We start from the raw sequence: 21,039 nt of genomic DNA on the forward strand, positions 1-21,039 counted from the left end.
CCTCTTCTCTCCTCACCTCTCTTCTCCTTACCTCTCCTCTTCTCTCCTCACCTCTCTTCTCCTTACCTCACCTCTCCTCTCCTCACCTCACCTCTACTCACCTCTTCTCACCTCTCTCCTCACCTCCCCTCTTCTCCCTTCATCTCTCCTCACCTCTCCTCTCCTATTCTCTCCTCTTCTCACCTCTTCTCTCCTCCCCTCACCTCTCCTCACCTCTCCTCTTCTCTTCAATTCTCAACTCCCCTCTTCACTCCTCTTCTCACCTATTCTCTCCTCTCCTATTCTCTCCTCTCCTCACCTCACCTCTCTTCTCCTCACCTCTCCTCTTCTCTCCTCTACTCTCCTCTTCTCTCCTCACCTCTCCTCTTCTCTTCTCTTCTCCTCCCCTCCCCTCACCTCTCTTCTCCTCCCCTCCCCTCAACTCACCTCTTCTCTCCTCTCCTCACCTCACCTCTCCTCTTCTCCTCACCTCTCCTCTTCTCTCCTCACATATCCTCTCCTCTTCTCTCTTTACCTCTCTTCTCCTCACCTCTCCTCTACTCTCCTCACATATCCTCTTCTCTCCTGTCCTGTCCTCTCTTCTCACCTCTCCTCTTCTCTCCTCACATATCCACTTCTCTCCTCTCCTCTTCTCTCCTCACCTCTCTTCTCCTTACCTCTACTCTTCTCTCCTCACCTCTCTTCTCCTTACCTCTTCTCTTCTCTCCTCTTCTCACCTCTCTTCTCCTCACCTCTTTTCTCCTTTCTCTCCTCCCCTCTCCTATACCCTTCTCACCTCTCCTCTCCTCACCTCTTCTCTCCTCGCCTATTCTCTCCTCATCTCTTCTCACCTATTCTCTCCTCTCCTCCCCTCTCCTATCCCCTTCTCAACTCTCCTCTCCTCACCTAGTATATATATGTGTTTATCACAACCCAGCATTAACCACAAACCCCCACACACACAGAGAGACACACACACATACACGCAGTCTTGTGTTCCTGTTCTTTGTTCCCACCTACCGTGTCCAGCTCATTGAGCAGCAATCAGATAAACCGACCAGGTGGGGGAAAACAAGCTAAGTGTCTGCACGTCCTCCACCGCTCAGCTCGGTCCCTCACTTCCAATCCTAAACACTTCACTCCCCATCTCCATCCCCACACACACACAAACACACACACACCCTATCATTGTGCTAGGTAATTAACATTCAAGCGTTGGCAAGCCATCCATTTTCCTTCCACTGCTTAATTGTCTTGAAAATTGAGGAGATTACTGAGAGAGAGAGCGATTTATGTACAAATAAGATTCTGTCAGGACCCATCAGCACGACTCACGCACACCGGCTGACTGCCACTGAACACACACACAATCACACACAGTTAGTCAGTGACACACACACACACACAAACACATACAGTTTGTCAGTCACAGCCACACACCTACTCCCCCCGCTTACCACACTCAGAACCTATTCCTCTCTTCCTTTCTTCCTCTCTTCCTCTCTTCCTCCCATCCTCTCTTCCTCTCTTCCTCCCATCCTCTCTTCTTCTCTACCTCTCTTCCTCTCCTCCTCCCATCCTCTCTTCCTCTCTTCCTCCCATCCTCTCTTCCTCTCTTCCTCCCATCCTCTTTACCTCTTTTCTTCTCTTCCTCCCATCCTCTCTTCCTCCCATCCTCTCTTCTTCTCTTCCTCTTTTCCTCCCATCCTCTCTTCCTCCCATCCTCTCTTCTTCTCTCCCTCTCTTCCTCTCGTCCTCCCATCCTCTCTTCCTCTCTTCCTCCCATCCTCTCTTCTTCTCTTCCTCTCTTCCTCCCATCCTCTCTTCCTCCCATCCTCTCTTCTTCTCTCCCTCTCTTCCTCTCCTCCTCCCATCCTCTCTTCCTCTCTTCCTCCCATCCTCTCTTCCTCTCCTCCTCCCATCCTCTCTTCCTCTCTTCCTCCCATTCTCTCTTCCTCTCTTCCTCCCATCCTCTTTACCTCTTTTCTTCTCTTCCTCCCATCCTCTCCCTCCCATCCTCTTCCTCTCTTCCTCCCATCCTCTCTTCCTCCCATCCTCTTTTCCTCCCATACTCTTCCTCTCTTCCTCCCATCCTCTCTTCCTCTCTTCCTCCCATCCTCTTTACCTCTTTTCTTCTCTTCCTCCCATCCTCTTCCTCCCATCCTCTTCCTCTCTTCCTCCCATCCTCTCTTCCTCCCATCCTCTCTTCTTCTCTACCTCTCTTCCTCTCCTCCTCCCATCCTCTCTTCCTCTCTTCCTCCCATCCTCTCTTCCTATCTTCCTCCCATCCTCTTTACCTCTTTTCTTCTCTTCCTCCCATCCTCTCTTCCTCCCATCCTCTCTTCTTCTCTTCCTCTTTTCCTCTCATCCTCTCTTCCTCCCATCCTCTCTTCTTCTCTCCCTCTCTTCCTCTCGTCCTCCCATCCTCTCTTCCTCTCTTCCTCCCATCCTCTCTTCTTCTCTTCCTCTCTTCCTCCCATCCTCTCTTCCTCCCATCCTCTCTTCTTCTCTCCCTCTCTTCCTCTCCTCCTCCCATCCTCTCTTCTTCTCTTCCTCCCATCCTCTCTTCCTCTCCTCCTCCCATCCTCTCTTCCTCTCTTCCTCCCATCCTCTCTTCCTCTCTTCCTCCCATCCTCTTTACCTCTTTTCTTCTCTTCCTCCCATCCTCTTCCTCCCATCCTCTTCCTCTCTTCCTCCCATCCTCTCTTCCTCCCATCCTCTTTTCCTCCCATCCTCTTCCTCTCTTCCTCCCATCCTCTCTTCCTCTCTTCCTCCCATCCTCTCTTCCTCCCATCCTCTTTTCCTCCCATCCTCTTCCTCTCTTCCTCCCATCCTCTCTTCCTCTCTTCCTCCCATCCTCTTTTCCTATTTTCTTCTCTTCCTCCCATCCTCTTCCTCCCATCCTCTCTTCCTCCTCCAAAGAACACACATAGAGTGAAGCAGTGTCTATATTTCGGATGGTTGTCTGTCTGTGTCAGAACAGATCCATTCCCTCTTCATTCCCACCTCTGTGTTTAGCCTTCCAAATCCACAGGTAATTCACTTTTAATGGACAATTATTGCTGAGCTATTCATCACACTGAAGCCAACCAGTGTTAAAGAGAGAGAATGGGAGAGAGAGGGAGAGGGGCAGAGAGAGAGGGGGAAAGGGAGAGTCAGAGAATGGTCTGTAGTGGATCGACAGCACAAACGAACAGAGGAAAGACAATCTGACAGCATGGTTTTCTTTCAGATGGCTGGGATGACTGGGTTCAAAAAAGGTTAGGATATAGCAGGGATTATCATGTGTGTGCGTGCATACGTACTTGCTTGCGTGCGTACCTATGTATGTGCATGTGTACGTGTGTGATCAAGCCTGTTTGAACCCGAACATTGTATCACAGCAGACATATCCCCCTATACGTGGCCTATCACTTCATTTCAATTTGGCGGAGAACATCAACACTAGTATTGGCCCGCTGTCTTTCTTTCCACACTGCTCTTCCTTGTCTCCTCTCTCTCTCTTGTTTTGTTTTCTCTCGCTCTCTTTCTCTCTCGTTCTTTCTCTCTCTTTCTTTCTCTTTCTCTCTCTCCTTCTCTCTATTTTCGCACAGCTCTCATTCCCCTTTCCCTGTTGTGCCTGCTTGGTATGGAAGCCCTGTCTGCACCTCCCCTTCAATACCCCTCTCCCCCGCTCCCCTGCTTAGAGACAGAGAGGGATGGTGAGAGAAAGAAACAGAGGGAGAGCGAGAGAGAAAGTGTGAGAAAGAAAAGAAAGAGGGTGAAAAAGAGAGGGGCGTGAGGGAGACAGCAGGGTGTGTCTTCTTCTTTCTCCCACTCAAATGAGCCCGGTGTGGTGACAGCCTTACCACTGGAATCTCACCTCTTATACCACCTCCCCCCTCCTCAGCCCCCAGTCTACCCATTCCAACCTAAATCCAATTTGTTATGGTTTCCAATAAGGCCTGTTCTCTGTTTGCTCACTGTTTGTCCCCAACGTGCTTTCTCTTACTCTGAGGCCAACTTAAATAGTTGAATTTGCTTTTCTTATTCTTCAGAGGCTGGGGCAATCTTGTAGCGATATACAATGGGGACTACAGTTCTATAGCGCAGGCGATATTTGTTCAGACACTGCTGTTACTTTGGCATTGAATGCCCTTCCATTGATATGTGTGTGCATTTTGCTCTGCCATCAGATGCAGGATACTCACTTTGTGTGAGCTGCTCAAGTTCTTGAGTAGCTTTTTTGTTCTTCTCTACTTTGAACTTCAGTCTACAATACTTTTTTTAGGTTAAACACTGCAGCTCACATACAGCTTTATTAGAAGGTGTTGCTTGGTTCAGGGACTCCTGACCTCAAGTGTCGTAAGGAAATAGAAGAAGTGCTATTGTACAACAGTAGCAGTGTTGCCATGTATAGGGTCTCTGCTACACACTCCCTCCATACACACGTTAATCAATTACCCGTATTGTTCGCTCTTCCACAAAATCAATTTCAGGAGTTTTATCACACAGATAGGTGCTTCTGCACCAAGAAATGTTATCAGGGAAAGAAAGACTCTATGTCGGGCCTTATCGCTGCAAGCTATCTATTCATTAAAGGGTGGTGACTCAAGTTGTTATTTTTTAATTGTTTAGTAAAAAAGTATAACACTTTGCCGAGCCCCAATACACTGTTATGAAATGGATTCTCCTTCTGAAGAGTCAAATCAATTATGATAGTTGATTAAAGTTTTGCATAGCTGATGATATTGGTGATATAGTTTTGTGCCCAACAGATTAGTGATGGGTCGTTCGCGAACGAGTCGGCTCTAAGAGGTGAACGTTGGGAGCGAGCCGGCTCGCATATCAGAAGAGCTGAATCTATTTATAAAAATATATGAATAATCCAAAGATTTAAATGAATAGAATTAACTAATTCAAAGAACGAAAAAATAATAATAATAATATAGGCCTAAATGCTCAATTGCACACACATTCTGTCTGCTCATACTAACAGCCTCACCTGTTGTTCCTGTCAACCAATGAACCAAAGATGCATGAAGGAGGGCCGAGCCAACTCACTCACAGTCACACACTTAGCAGCTGAGTAGAGAGAGGAAGGACAGCTGTGAAAACGACATCTGGAAAATGAGTCGGAAGCACAGTAACATTTGGATGCATTATAATAATGTAGACAATGTTAGAGCACAGTGTAGAATTTGTCAAAACAAAATCTCATATAAAGCCGGTTCTACGCACAACCTACACCGGCATGTGCCAACTGTGCACCCAACTGTGAAGCTAGCTGTAGCGGACCTTCGAGAAACTAGCAGGCCTGCTAGTGATAGTGGTGGAGCCAGCACCTCCACACGTGGAGATGTATGCACTCATTCAAGTAGGCCTACTCCGCAACCCACAGCAACACATTCTTCTATGGACCAGTTTATGCCAAAGTCTATGTCTGTAGCAAAACAAGGTCAAATTGATATTGAATTGGCTAAAATGATTTCCACCGATTTCCAGCCATTTTCGATTGTGGAGGACAGAGGTTTTTTAGAAATTATAGCAATAGACTAAATCCAATGTACACAATTCCAAGCAGGAAAACACTTTCAAAATCACTTATTCCACAACTGTATGAGAGCACACAGGCTTCAGTGCGGGAAAGAGTCCATAAAGCTACTGCAGTTTGCCTTACCACTGACTGCTGGACATCAAGGGTAACCACTTCTTACATGTCGGTTACATGTCACTGCATTGAAGATTTTTCGATGTCTAGCTGTTGTCATGACGTTGGCCTGGGGGTAGGTTTATGACAGTCATAAATATCTCTTCCCCCCTTTTTCCTCTCTCTACCCTACTGATGTTACACTTGCAAACACCTTGGTTAACATAGAGATTCTGGGAACATCAGAAGGTGGGGGGAAATGAACTATATTCTGGTAATCCGACCAATTGAACATATGCGGTGGTACTTAATGAATATGATGTCAGTTCGATTGTCATCTGAGACATTCTCATCAATGATAAGATGACATAAACTCCAACATTAGCGTGAGCTTTGGTTGCGAATGGTATGAACTTTGAACTCTTATTCACTACAGAAGTGATACCTCCTAGCCGTTGAGTTAGCAACAGCATTGGCAAACGAGGGTTAGGAAGGAACAGACAGAGTATCCCATCTATCACACAACGACGTTACTACAACGTATCCAATTGACCACCAGAGACATTCTTTAAAGGACAAAGGACTCGGTTGGGCAACACGACCTTCCATCTACCACCAACCTACCGAAGCGCAGCTCAGAGTAAATATTTATTGCATTTTCCTTTTCCAAATGGGCGGTAATTTAGAATGCATAAGATATTGTATTTACGATAGCACAGCTTCGCCCATTTTTCCTCAGTCTTCCCGCTCTTTCACTCAAACCCAGCCCCTTTTCTTTTGTGTAACAAGCTGTCATATCTGTTATGCCTGCCAGGGACGTTTTCCTTTATGACGTAATGTGTAATCAAGTTATGATTAACTATGTGTATGTGTAATTCTGTCTGATTAGTTAGGTATTTAGTAAATAAATAATTAAACCCAATTTTGTATTGCTGATTCAACTTGTTAGCCAGGGTTCGTGCAGATAACCAAGAATTTACAACTTTCAGATGAGACAGAATTAAGGTGACAATGAATATTGACTGCTATTGATGTAAAATATTACTAGGTCTTTAAGAGTTTATTCGGAAGATAACAGCTCTATAAATATTCTTTCGTGGTGCCTCGACTCTCTAGTTAATTACATTTACATGATTAGCTCAATCAGGTAATATTAATTACGGAGAAAGGATTTTATAGAATAGTATGTCATATCACTTAATCCGGCATAGCCAAAGACACAACACTGTCTTCTGGACTGCTTTGAGTTCAGTGACAGGCACACCTCAGAGAACTTCCACAGGAGCACAGTAGGTGCTGAAAAACTAAAGTCTACACAACGCCAGATGGGGATGGCTGAGCAGAGGCCTAAACAAGACTGCACTACAAGTTGGAATTCAACATTTTATATGTTGAAGCTGTTTCTTGAGTCAAAAGATGCCATCATCTCTACCTTGGCCATTGTCAATGCACCTGTTGATGCTCTGACCCAAGAGGAATGGGAGGTGGTGGAGGAGGTGTGCAGAGTCCTGGAACCCGTTGAGCAGGTCACTGTGGAGATCAGTGGAGAGAGGTACAATAAGCAGTTATTACTACATCATTATTACTACATCATCATTATTATCCAGTATAATTTACAGTTGAAGCCGGAAGTTTACATACACCTTAGCCAAATACATTTAAACTCAGTTTTTCACAGTTCCTGACATCCTCGTAGAAATTCCCTGTCTTAGGTCAGTTAGGATCACCACTTAATTTTAAAGTGAAATGTCAGAATAATAGTAGAGATAATTATTTATTTCAGCTTTTATTTCTTTCATCACATTCCCAGTGGGTCAGAAGTTTACATACACTCAATTAGTATTTGGTGGCATTGCCTTTAAATTGTTTAACTTGGGTCAAACGCTTCGGGTAAATTTCCACAAGCTTACCACAATGAGTTGGATGTATTTTGGCCCATTCCTCCTGACAGAGCTGGTGTAACTGAGTCAGGTATATAGGCCTCCTTGCTTACACACACTTTTTCAGTTCTGCCCACAAATGTTCTATGGGATGGAGGTCAGGGCTTTGTGATGGCAACCTCAATAGCTTGACTTTGTTGTCCTTAAGCCATTTTACTACAACTTTGGAAGTATGCTTGGGGTCATTTTCCATTTGGAAGACCCATTTGCGACCAAGCTTTAACTTCCTGACTGATGTCTTGAGATGTTGCGTCAATATATCCACATAATTTCCCTACCTGATGAAGCCATCTATTTTGTGAAGTTCACCAGTCCCTCCTGCAGCAAAGCACCCCCACAACATGATGTTGCCCACCCCATTGCCTCACGGTTGGGATGGTGTTCTTCGGCTTGCAAGCCTCCCCCTTTTTCTTTCAAACATAACGATAGTCGTTATGGTCAAACAGTTCTATTTTTGTTTTATCAGACCAGAGGACATTTCTCCAAAAAGTACCATGTGCAGTTGCAAACCGTAGTCTGGCTTTTTTTATGGCGGTTTTGGAGCAGTGGCTTCTTCCTTGCTGAGTGGCCTTTCAGGTTATGTCAATATAGGACTTGTTTTACTATCGATATAGATATGTTTGTACCTGTTTCCTCCAGCATCTTCACAAGATCCTTTGCTGTTGTTCTGGGATTGATTTGCACTTTTTGCACCAAAGTACGTTCATCTCTAGGAGACAGAACACGTCTCCTTCCTGATCGGTATTATGGCCGCGTGGTCCCATGGTGTTTATACTTGTGTACTATTGTTTGTACAGATGAACGTGGTACCTTCAGGACGAACCAGACTTGTGGAGGTCTATAATTTTTTTCTGAGGTCTTGGCTGATTTCTTTTGATTTTCCCATGATGTCAAACAAAGAGGCACTGAGTTTGAAGGTAGGCCTTGAAATACATCCACAGGTACGCCTCCAATTGGCTCAAATTATGTCAATTAGCCTATCAGAAGCTTCTAAAGCCATGGCACAATCAACTTAGTGTATGTGAACTTCTGACCCACTGGAATTGTGTTGCAGTGAATTATAAGTGAAATAATCTGTCTGTAAACAATTGTTGGAAAAATTACTTGTGTCATGCACAAAGTAGATGTCCTGACCGACTTGCCAAAACTATAGTTTGTTAAGAAGAAATTTGTGGATTGGTTGAAAATCGAGTTATAATGACTCCAACCTAAGTGTATGTAAACTTCCGACTTCAACTGTATGAGCAGTAGATGAAAATGTAGTATCAGTTGACAAAACATTAACCTGAACTACTGTTACTGATCTCTCTCTTAAGGGTCTGCAGCGAATCACAGCCAGCTGTCAGAGAGAAGCAAATGTAAACACAGGACATGCGACAGAGTTGATGGACACCCTATGTTCATCAATGGACAGAAAGTTCTACAGAATGGAACATAATCACGTGCTGTCAGCAACCACTGCACTTGATCCCAGGTTTAAGAACTTAGCCTTCAGTGATGCCAGAGCGATTGATGAAGCTCTTAAAAGAATAACCTCAGCAGCAGGGAGGAACAGCCCCAGCAGTCAGCTGGCTCAGGCACCAGGGCAACAGGAAGAAGAGGGATCAGATGGAGCAGAAGCACCAGCAGTAGTGCCACAAACATCTGCTGTTTGGATGCTTTTTGACGAGAGAGCAACTGGGGATGCAGCACGGAGGAATCCCTCAGCAGATGCCATAATGGAGGTCCGATCCTATTTGGAGGATCCTCTGAGCTAGTGGAAGAACAAGGCCTTTGTCTACTCACGGCTTACTAAAGTCATGACAGGGAGACTCTGCATACTGGCCACATCCGTTCCCTCTGAGAGGGTCTTCTCAATAATGGGACAAATAATTACTGAGAGAAGAAACCACATCAGCCCCTCGAAAGTGAGGCAGCTTGTATTTCAGAATGCAAATCTCTCCTAAAATAAAAATATGGTCAGCATTGGTGTGTTCTGCTGGTTATAACATGGCAATAAAGAAGAGAGAGAAAAGAGGGACCAGTTTAATGTTTTAAGTGGGATGCTGCAGTTTTGCACATTGTTATTTATTTTTCTTTGATATGGTGCAATATTATATTATTATGTTGTTCAGATTGTATTCGTTTTCAATTGTTACATTTATATGCACTTTGTTCATATACATTAAAAAGTTATACTTTAAATGCAAATGTTTAATAGCATTCTTTTTCATAACAAACCAATGCATTTTTAAATACATTGTGGTTAAGGTAGAGTATGATTCCATTGAATCATATTATTAGAATTGTTTTAACACCAATCATAGTCAAACTATCGCAAACTGTTTGACTTGAAAAAATACAAAACATATATTTTTTTAAAGAGCCGTTTGGGAGCCAAAAGAGCCGGCTCACTGAAAAGAGCCGGCTCACTGAAAAGAGCCGGCTCACTGAAAAGAGCCGGCTCACTGAAAAGAGCCGGCTCACTGAAAAGAGCCGGCTCACTGAAAAGAGCCGGCTCACTGAAAAGAGCCGGCTCACTGAAAAGAGCCGGCTCACTGAAAAGAGCCGGCTCACTGAAAAGAGCCGGCTCACTGAAAAGAGCCAGCTCACTGAAAAGAGCCGGCTCACTGAAAAGAGCCGGCTCACTGAAAATAGCCAGGAATACCCATCACTACAAAAAGAGATGTGATGTTGTAGTTCATGATGATGATGATCATGATGATGATACCAGCCATGAAGATGATGGTGGTAATGATGAAGATGATGATGATGTTGCTGCTGCTGATAATGATGACGACAATGGCGATATTGATGACAATGTTTCTTCACTGTTCAGTAACAGTGTGTGTTGGTATGTTTCTTGCAGGGTATGATGTATCTGGAAGAGCGGAGACTGGTGCACAGGGACTTGGCTGCCCGTAACGTGCTGGTCAAGTCCCCCAACCACATCAAGATCACTGACTTTGGTCTGGCTCGGTTGCTGGACGTCAATGAGAAGGAGTACAACGCTGACGGAGGCAAGGTAAGCATGGCCCGGAAATACTTAGAGAAAAAGAGAATCTATGTCTGCCTACTGTTTTGCTGCTCCAATAATGTTCTCTGTTTTGCTGCTCCTCTGTCTGTTCTCTGTCCCTGTATTCTTCTAGATGTGTGTATTCTCTATACCGTAGTGCAGGGATGAGTAACTTTGATGGGGGTGGTGGCCACAAGAAATGTGAACTCCATGAAAATAGCTTTTTGAGAACGTTTGAGAGGGTCAAAGATCACACCCGAAAGCATGCTAACATCTCACCATTGCCAATAACAGGGGAGGCTAGCATGTCTGGTTTTCTGGAGGTCAAGCCTAGTTCTGGACTAAACATTACATGGAGACTCTAATGAGCATGGTCTTTAGTTCAGAACTTACAGGTGTAGCATCTTCATTTTATTGCTGAGAATATTCCTGCTGTTGCAAACTGCCTCAAATTAAGATCCTTCATCTGTAATCAGCCCATGATGTCCAATTCTGGCCATACATATTTCTTAATTATGTATTTTTCTCTTGTGACACTTCCTGTTTTACCAGTGCCAACGATCCATTTAGAGGAAGAGCAAACTGTTATACAGCAGTGTTCCGATCCAAATTAGTCTGAAAAGGGACTAAAAGTCACCCAATATTTGTTTACGTGATCCATTTGGCATCAACTTAACCTTCACTAAACTGTTTGTGTGCCATTTGCTAATATCCTGTAAGTATTACGTCAACAAGGCAGTTATTGTGGATATTTACCATTCATTTATATTGGGCACAAAATAATCTGAAACACAATCAAAACAAACTGAAAATGCATCCAACAAGTTTGTAGAGTCACAAGCTTGATGTAGTCATTGCGTGCTAGGAATATGCAACCAAATACAACACTTTTGATTACTTTAAATAAAAATGTTTAGGGGTGTCAATAATTTTTACTGCTACCTTTTTGAGAAAATAAAAATAGTACTTGTTAAACAACACTTATTTCTCTGAGCAACTGTATTAGTATAAAATAAAATAATTTCTCAATTCTTGAGGGCACACAATATATTTGAATTATTTATTTTATATAGTCATTATTGCTCATCTTTATCAAGGGTGTCAATACTTTCAGAACCCACTGTATCTGTCTCCATAACTACAGATGCCAATCAAGTGGATGGCCTTGGAGTGTATCCACTACAGGAAGTTTACACACCAGAGTGATGTCTGGAGCTACGGTAAGACTGGACACTCACATCAATCAATCAATGTGTCTTAATTCTGTCTTTTTTATACGGTAATGTGAATGCTCTGGTGAAATCTTACAATTTGTATCTATTATATTCTATTATAACTTTACACCTCTTCTCAGGGGTGACCATTTGGGAATTGATGACATTTGGGGGGAAGCCCTATGATGGCATCCCGACCCGGGACATCCCAGACCTGCTGGAGAAAGGAGAGCGTCTTCCCCAACCTCCCATCTGCACCATAGATGTATACATGGTCATGGTCAAATGTAAGCTACCCTGTATAACTTCTTTCTCTCTCTCTCTCTCTTCTCTCTCACACGCACACATTCCCACATGACCGTGCTGCTCCGACCCCAGCAGTATAGGGTAGAGTCCCAGACGGCACTATGCCCCCATGTCCAGCACACGCCCTGTCCATGCAGAGAGCACTACCCTGGTGTTTCCTGGCTGTACTGTGCCGCTTCTCTGGCCCCTCTCTCCTCTGGCTGTGGCCCCTCCCTCACACATTGGGCCTAGGGTGTCACTGACTGACCAACTGCCTCTGTCACCTTCCTCCATGATCCTGTACCCAATGCCCCTGCTCATTAAACCAGACTGCCAGGACAGGATTAGGGGAGGTCACTATGTCTCTCTCTCTCTTCCTCTCCTTTACTCTTTCAATCTGGTAGAGTAGCACAGAGGACACACAAGTGATTGCTTTGGTGCGGTATTGGTTGCGTGTCTGTGGAACTTGGCAGATGAACACACTAACATGGCTGTGCAGGTGATAGGTTTTGAGAAAAGGACATTTGATAATCAGAAAAATTAACCTTTTTAAAAATCAACCATATAATTCAAATCTAACACAAAAGTATGACAAGATCTGTAACCTACATACGGAAGCCCAGCTTAACCAGCACACTGGGACATCCTCCTTCAGTATACCTTATCCATGGCTCTATATCTAAAGCTCTCCCTGTGTGTTTTCCAGGTTGGATGATAGATGCAGACAGCAGGCCCAAGTTCAAGGAGCTAGCTGCAGAGTTCTGTAGGATGGCCCGGGACCCTCAGCGTTATCTGGTCATCCAGGTGAGTTACCTTACCGTACCTTACCTTCCCCTCGAACACCCCTCCTTATCCTGGGGAGTAGAGTGAATGACCAGGATAGTTTGTGTCGTCATCTGGGATTCAAAGGCACATCTTGTTGATATATGTTTTGCAAACCAAAATAAATGACATTCTAAGTGTACGAGGAGTAATTGGTCTCTCTCTCTCTCCCTCCCCCTCCAGGGGGATGACCGTATGAAGCTTCCCAGCCCCAACGACAGTAAGTTCTTCCAGAGCCTGCTGGATGAGGAGGAGCTGGAGGATCTGATGGATGCTGAGGAGTACCTGGTTCCTCACGCCTTTAATATCCCACCGCTGGCGTACACACCCAGGACACGTGTTGACTCCAACAGGGTAAGGCTCTCCTCTCCCCTCTTCTTCTCCCCTCTTCTTCTCTCTTCTCCCCTCTTCTCCTCTCCTCTCCCCACTTCTCTCCTCTCCCCTCTTCTCTCTCCTCTCCTCTCCTCCTCTCTTCTCTTATCTCTGCTGGCCTACCCACACATCAACTCTAACAGGGTGAATCCCTGTACACAGAATGCCCCTCTCAGAGGGCATTCTATTATTTTTCATTATATTACATTTTATTATATTCTATCTTATTTTATTGTATTCCATTCTATTCTATTATTTTCTATTCTATCCTACTCTATTCAACATGCTAGCTTTTCCCCTAACCTCTTCCTTCCCTAGAAGCCTGGCTACAAAGTGCTCTCTGATATTTAAATACCAGTCTTATTCAACCGTAGACAAAGGGCACGCTGAGCTATACATTTTGAAATGATTTGAACTTTTCACAGAACTCCATAATTTATCCCGGATCCCCTTCATGATAAACTCCATTAAATTATATCTTAAAAGCATTTATTCTAATGAATGTCTGTTTCAATATATTGTGTTTGATTTCCCATGAGGGTTTCACTCATCTGTGGCACTGAAATTCACTTCTCAGGTTGTAACTGCAGTGTAAATTATCACAACATACAGTACATACATAGGCAGATTTGGCAAGAAAAAGTATGCTAACCCTTTGGAATTACCTGGATTTCTGCATAAATTGGTCATCAAATTTGATCTGATCTTCATCTACATCTCAACAATAGACAAAAACAGTGTGCTTAAAATATTAACACACAAATTATTGTATTTGTATTGTCTATATTGAATACATAATTTAAACATTCACAGTGTAGGTTGGAAAAAGTATGTGAACCCCTAGGTTAATGACTTCTCCAAAAGCTAATTGGAGTCAGGAGTCAGCTAACCTGGAGTCCAATCGATGAGACGAGATTGGAGATGTTGGTTAGAGCTGCCATGCTGAGTTGGCTATTCACAAGAAGCATTGCCTGATGTGAACCATGCCTCGAACAAAAGAGATCTCAGAAGACCTAAGATAAAAAAAATTATAGACTCGTATAAAGCTGGAAAGGGTTACAAAAGTATCTCTAAAGGCCTTGATGTTCATCAGTCCACGGTAAGACCAATTGTCTATAAATGGAGAAAGTTCTGCATTGTTGCTACTCTCTCTAGGAGTGGACGTCCTGCAAAGATCACTGCAAGAGCATAGCGCAGAATGCTCAATGAGATTAAGAAGAATCCTAGAGTGCCAGCTAAAGACTTACAGAAATCTCTGGTACATGCTAACATCTCTGTTGACGAGTTTACGATACATAAAACACTAAACAAGAATTGTGATCATGGGAGGACACCGCGGAAGAAGCCACTGCTGTCCAAAAAAACATTGCTGAAGTTTGCAAAAGTGCACCTGGATGTTGTTCCATGTTCCACAGCAAAACAAACAAAACTACAGTTGAGTTGTTTGGAAGGAACACACAACACAACATCAAAACCTCATCCCAACTGTAAAGTATGGCGGAGGGAGCATCATGGTTTGGGGCTGCTTTGCTGCTTGATGGAAATATGTTCATCAAGACATTTGCAGGAGAATGTTAGGCTATCTGTCCACCAAATGAAGCTCAACAGAAGTTGGATGATGCAACAGGACAACGACCCAAAACAAAGAAGTAAATCAACAACAGAAGAAAATATGCCTTCTGGAGCGGCCCAGTCGAGAGTCCTGACCTCAACCCGATTGAGATGCTATGGCATGATGTCATGAGAGCAGTTCACACCAGACATCCCAAGAATATTGCTGAACTGTAACAATTTTGTAAAGAGGAATGGTCCAAAATTCCTCCTGACCATTGTGCAGGTCTGATCCGCAACTACAGAAAACATTTGGTTGAGGTTATTGCTGCCAAGGGAGGCTCAACCAGTTATTAAATCCAAGGGTTCACATACTATTTCCACCCTGTACTGTGAATATTTACACAGTGTGTTCAATAAAGACATGAAAACGTATAATTGTTTGTTGTTAGTTTATGTAGACTGTTTGTCTATTGTTGTGACCTAGAAGAAGATCAGATCAAATTTTATGACCAATTCATGCAGAAATCCAGGTATTTCCAAAGGGTTCACATCATTTTTCTTGCCACTATGCTCTAGGGCTACTTAAAACCAAGAGCTACAGTATTTAGTGTGTTGATATGGGGGATAGAAAAGATGAGGAAAGAGGAGGTGAGGAGTTGTCAGAGGAGGAGTAGTTATAGGCTGAAGGCTACACAGCGTGAGGTCTGGAGTCTGTTCTCGTGAGAGGAGGAAGAAAGGAAAATTAGAGGAGGTGATGGGAGAAGGAAGAGAGGAGGAGGAGCCTTACAGAAAAATAATATGTACATGTATGAACTTATATGTAAATTACAGATAACCATATACAGTGCATTCGGGAAGTATTCAGACCCCTTCCCTTTTTCCACATTTTGTTATGTTACAGCCTTATTCTAAAATATATATATTTTTAAATGTTCCCCATCAAACTACACACAATACCCTATACTGACAAAGCAAAAACATTTTTGCAAAGGTTTTTATTTTTTTAAGTATTCAGACCTTTGCTATGAGACTCGCCAATTAAGCTCAGGTGCATCCTGTTTCCATTGATCATCCTTGAGATGTTTCTACAGATTGATTGGAGTCCACCCGTGGTAAATTCAATTGATTAGACATGATTTGGAAAGGCACACACCTGTCTATATAAGGTCCCACAGTTGACAGTGAAAGTCAGAGCAAAAACTAAGCCATGGGGTCGAAGGAATTCTCTGTCGAGCGCCGAGACATGATTGTGTCGAGGCACAGATCTGGGGAAGGGTACTAAAAAATTTCTGCAGCATTGAAGGTCCCCAAGAACACAGTGACTTCCATCATTCTTAAATGTAAGAAGTTTGGAACCACCAAGACTCTTCCTAGAGCTGGCCGCCCAGCCAAACTGATCAATCGGGGGAGAAGGGCTTTGGTCAGGGAGGTGACCAAGAACGTCATGGCCACTCTGAAAGAGCTCCAAAGTTCCTATGTGGAGATGGAGGAAACCATAGGACAAGGAAGGACAACCATCTCTGCATGCACTCCACCAATCAGGCTTTTATGGTAAAGTAGCCAGATGGAAGCCACTCCTCAGTAAAAGGTACATGACAGCAAGCTTGGAGTTTGCCAAAAGGCACATCCAGGACTCAGACCATGAGAAACAAGAGTATCTGGTCTGATGAAACCAAGGTTGAAATCTTTGGCCTGAATGCCAAGCATCACATCTGGAGGAAACCAGGCACCATCCCTACAGTGAAGCATGGTGGTGGCAGCATCATGCTGTGGGGATGTTTTTCAGCTGCAGGGACTCGGAAACTAGCCAGGATTGAGGGAAAGATGAACAGAGCAGCAAAATACAGAGAGATCCTTGATGAAAACATGCTCCAAAGTGCTCATGACCTCAGACTGGGGCGAAGGTTCACCTTCCAAAAGGACAATGACCCTAAGCACACAGCCAAGACAACGCAGGAGGGGTTTTGGGTCAAGTCTCTGAATGTCCTTGAGTGGCCCAGCCAAAGTCCAAACTTGAACCCCATCGAACATCTCTGGAGAGACCCGAAAATAGCTGTGCAGCGACACTCCCCATCCAACCTGACAACCTCTTGAGAGGATCTGCAGAGAAGAATGGGAGAAACTCCACAAATACATGTGTGGCAAGCTTGTAACGTCATACCCAAGAAGAATCGCTGTAATCGCTACCAAAAGTGCTTCAACAAAGTACTGAGTAAAGGGTCTGAATACTTATGTAAATGTCATATTTCAGTTTAGAATTTTTAATACATTTGTTAAAATTTCTAAAAACCTGTTTTTGCGTGTAGATTGATGAAGAGGAAAAAAAATCATCCATTTTAGAATAATGGAAAATGTAACAAAATGTGGAAAAAGTAAAGGGGTCTGAATTCTTTCTGGATGCACTGTACATATATATATATATATATGTTTACGTTTTATATGTACATATACATATATATGTTAAAAAAAATGTATGTTCAGTACCAGTAAAAAGTTTGGACACACCTACTCATTCTAGGGTTTTTCTTTATTTTTACTATTTTCTACATTGTAGAAAGTAGTGAATACATCAAAACTATGAAATAGCACATATTTAATCATGTAGTAACCAAAAAAAGTGTTAAACAAATATATTTGAGATTCTTCAAAGTAGCCACCCTTTGCCTTGATGACAGCTTTGCACACTCTTGGCATTATCTCAACTAGCTTCTTCTGGAATGGTTTTACAACAGTCTAGAAGGAGATCCCACATGTGCTGAGCAAAAGTTGTCTGCTTTTCCTTCACTCTGCGGTCCAACTCGTGCCAAACCATCTCAATTGGGTTGAGGTCGGGTGATGGTGGAGGACAGGTCATCTGATGCAGCACTCCATCACTCTACTTCTTGATCAAATAGTTACATTTGGTCAAATTTGACAGCATGCTGTGGTAGCTAGTAAAATATATTACAAAATATATTTCATAAAATGTTGATATATGTTGGCATGTATTTTAATGAATGGAAAATGTTGCTTTTGACCTGACAAAGTTCAGCACAAAATCATAATAGAATGCTGTGGTATACTTTGAAAAGTTTGAATGAATGACTCATAACTGACAACTTAAAGGGTGCTTTCAATAATCAATCAAATTCAATCAAATTTATTTTATATAGCCCTTCGTACATCAGCTGATATCTCAAAGTGCTGTACAGAAACCCAGCCTAAAACCCCAAACAGCAAGCAATGCAGGTGAAGAAACAATAATCTTGTTTTTTTGCTCAAATAACTTGGTCCATTGTTGAATTGTGGCATGGGAGTCACTGGAAGGTCGCATCTGAAACACACAATATAATGTACAAATTACCTACAATGTATGTGCACTTAACGTATGTATTTTGCCTTGGAATATCAAAGTTATACTTACAATGCAGCTTCCTTCACCTGCAGTGTCCATTTTCAGACTCACAAGTTGACAGTTAACCTGTGTATAATGCAGAAACAGAGTCAGTGAAAACATTCCACACAAGATGAAGAATAAATAAATGGTTTAATGTTCATGAACACATTTTAACTTCATTGAGGACTAGCTAGCTAAGTGATACAAAATACTACTTACATTGGCAGGGGTCTGTCCATAGGCAGCTGAGGCTCCCAATTCGAGCTAGCCAATTCTATCAGAGACACCCGGGTCACTAAAGCTTGCTAAATTAGCAAGCAAGCAACACATTGCTTGGCTAGCCAAGAACATTTAACAATAGCTTTGGCAATTAAAGTATTGTATATCTAATACATACATGACATTAACTCCACTGAACTCTACTCAACTTTAATTTTCAAAACAATTTTTACCTCAGTGAGTCACACTGCACATTGGTGGCAAGCTAAAAAAAAGGAGCTAGCTAGCTAGGTAGGTAGTTATGTTATGTTATGTTAGTAAGCTTGATTAAATCTCTTGCTTGCAGTTGAATAAATGATCTTCGTCTGTCACTCACCAGGTTAAAAACATATTTTAAACCAATGTTATGAATGTATAATCAAGAAAATGCCATTATCCATGAGAAAGCTTTTTGGTGGTGACAGCTGCTCTTTTCCTTCTCAAAATTGTAAGGGCTGCTCTGTCAGTTGAAGGCCTGGCTGGGGCTGTGGCTTGGGAACATTTCAAATTGTGATTGACAGCTCAGTAAAATATAGTTTAAAATATATTTACACATATGTTCTATGTTCATGTGTCTTTTTGAACTAATCACCTCATTTATTTGTACTATGCTTCATAAGTGGCAGGTAGGCTACAGAGAGGAGAAGTGTTTGTGAGAAAGTAACTATAGGGTTGAGGGTACACAGCGTGAGAGAGAGTCTGTTTTCCTCAGTGAGTGCTGACTACACACATGCAGACCACCGCTGAGACTGAGAGATCAGGTGGGGAAGGAGGGTGATGGAGGGTAGAGACCATTCACCCACAGGAGGGGGAAGGATGGGGGGAGATTGCAGGAAGAGAGGGTAGGAGAGAGAATGAGGGAGGAGGGAAGAAGAGGGACGAGAAAGTTCACAGAGGGGACTCTCCTCCCTTGAACGAATACTCTTGAACACTCCCTTAAACCAAGTACCAACACACAGGAGTCTGTATTAAACGTATTTGTCCCTGTGTGTCTCTCTCTACGGAACCATTTTGTGTACCAGGCGTTACCTGTACCACAGCGGTGTATACTGTATATGAAAACCTCTCTCTTCTGTCTCCTCTCTCTCTTCTTGTGTCTCTCTCTACGGAACCAGTTTGTGTACCAGGCGTTACCTATACCACAGCGGTGTATACTGTATATGAAAACCTCTCTCTTCTGTCTCCTCTCTCTCTTCTTGTGTCTCTCTCTACAGAACCAGTTTTTGTACCAAGACCCTAGTTTCGGCATGGAAGACATGTTGGGTACCTTGGGGACCATCCCACGGGTGCTGTCCCTGTCTGCAGTCCCAGGGTGCAGGCCCTCAGGGGACCCGTCTGTAGGGGGGCAAGGCGGCAGCGGCCAAGAGGATAAACGTTTCGAGGACCAGCGCTGTAACGGCACCCTGAGGAAGCAGGTCTCACCCCGGCCCGCGGGACCTCCAGGACAAGGCGGAGCCCCAGGTGACACCTCTTATAGCAGTTAATTTAACTTCCTTGATTCGTCCATATATTTTGTCTTGTTTGTTTGTGATATTTTGCCTACGCAGATCGTTGCGTTGAGATTCCTCTGTAATGAAAAGTGCTATAGAAATGAATTGCCTTATTGTTATTTAGCCTCAGGTCCAGGGGAGGACAGCAGTGGACAGCGCTACAGTGCAGACCCCACCATCATGCTGGGGGAGAGAGGAGCTAGAGGAGACACAGACCAGGATGGATACCTGACCGCCATGAGGGAGAAGGCCTCCTCAGGTACAACATGTCATGTACAACAGGAAGCACTTCTTAACTGTTTATGATGTCTTGTCTGCTTTGAAAAAGCTTTTATCCATAGCAACACACTTTGGTTTTTGTTGTGTTTTTGAACTTCTGGTTCTGAAACTTTGCATTAACTGTTCCAGTTAGAAAGAAGATACAAGTTCAGAAAAGCAAAAATAGGTGAAAGACTCCTCTTCTGATCCTTTGAAATGATCCTTTGCCTCATCTGTTACCAGGGGGGTGTACTGTTCTGTATTGTAGCTAGTGATGTCAGAACCAGGTTTCATCATCTCCTCCTCTTCCTCACCCTTTGATCCAGAGAGCTGTAAAGACGAAGGCCTAGAGCACAACACATCACACACACGTACACACTCACACACGCACATATGTACATGCACACATACACTATCGTACACACACACATTCGCACACATAGAGGCATGTCAGAGGCTGAGGGCAGACTAGTGAAGAGATCAGTGAGATCAAAATATACCAAACCTTCTGTTCATCCTGAAAGCCTCTAACCTCTCTCTCTCTTACTTTATTTTTCTTTCTTTCTCTCTTTCTCTCCTTCCCCTATGTCTCTCGTTCTTTCCCCCTCTCTAACAGACTATCTCAACCCTGTGGAGGAGAACCCGTTCGTGACGCGCCGGAGGAACGGAGACACCCTGACCCTGGACAGCTGTAACCCCTACCAGGTGGACTTTTTTGTGACTATTACTAAATTTACTTATTACTAAATTTGTATACAGTTTTCTACTGTTGTCGTCATTTCCCCCCTTTTTTTCTACTTTGATGTGTTGAGTGTAGTGACCTCATGTTATTCCTAACAAGTCTAAGTCATTGTTTTATGATATCTA

General features: G+C 43.3%; 1 protein-coding gene across 1 annotated transcript in view; it reads left to right on the plus strand.

The window, feature by feature from the left end:
• The window catches only part of erbb4b (erb-b2 receptor tyrosine kinase 4b), a 181,736-nt gene that overhangs the window by 154,465 nt on the left and 6,232 nt on the right, over positions 1 to 21,039 (plus strand). The window contains exons 19-26 of the mRNA XM_036974796.1: positions 10,397 to 10,552; positions 11,688 to 11,763; positions 11,898 to 12,044; positions 12,749 to 12,846; positions 13,048 to 13,218; positions 19,639 to 19,885; positions 20,039 to 20,173; positions 20,789 to 20,877. Coding sequence (XP_036830691.1) covers positions 10,397 to 10,552; positions 11,688 to 11,763; positions 11,898 to 12,044; positions 12,749 to 12,846; positions 13,048 to 13,218; positions 19,639 to 19,885; positions 20,039 to 20,173; positions 20,789 to 20,877 — 1,119 coding nt within the window. The remainder of the gene's footprint in view (positions 1 to 10,396; positions 10,553 to 11,687; positions 11,764 to 11,897; positions 12,045 to 12,748; positions 12,847 to 13,047; positions 13,219 to 19,638; positions 19,886 to 20,038; positions 20,174 to 20,788; positions 20,878 to 21,039) is intronic.

Source organism: Oncorhynchus mykiss, chromosome 3 (assembly GCF_013265735.2).
Source record: "Oncorhynchus mykiss isolate Arlee chromosome 3, USDA_OmykA_1.1, whole genome shotgun sequence".
Lineage (NCBI taxonomy): Eukaryota > Metazoa > Chordata > Actinopteri > Salmoniformes > Salmonidae > Oncorhynchus > Oncorhynchus mykiss.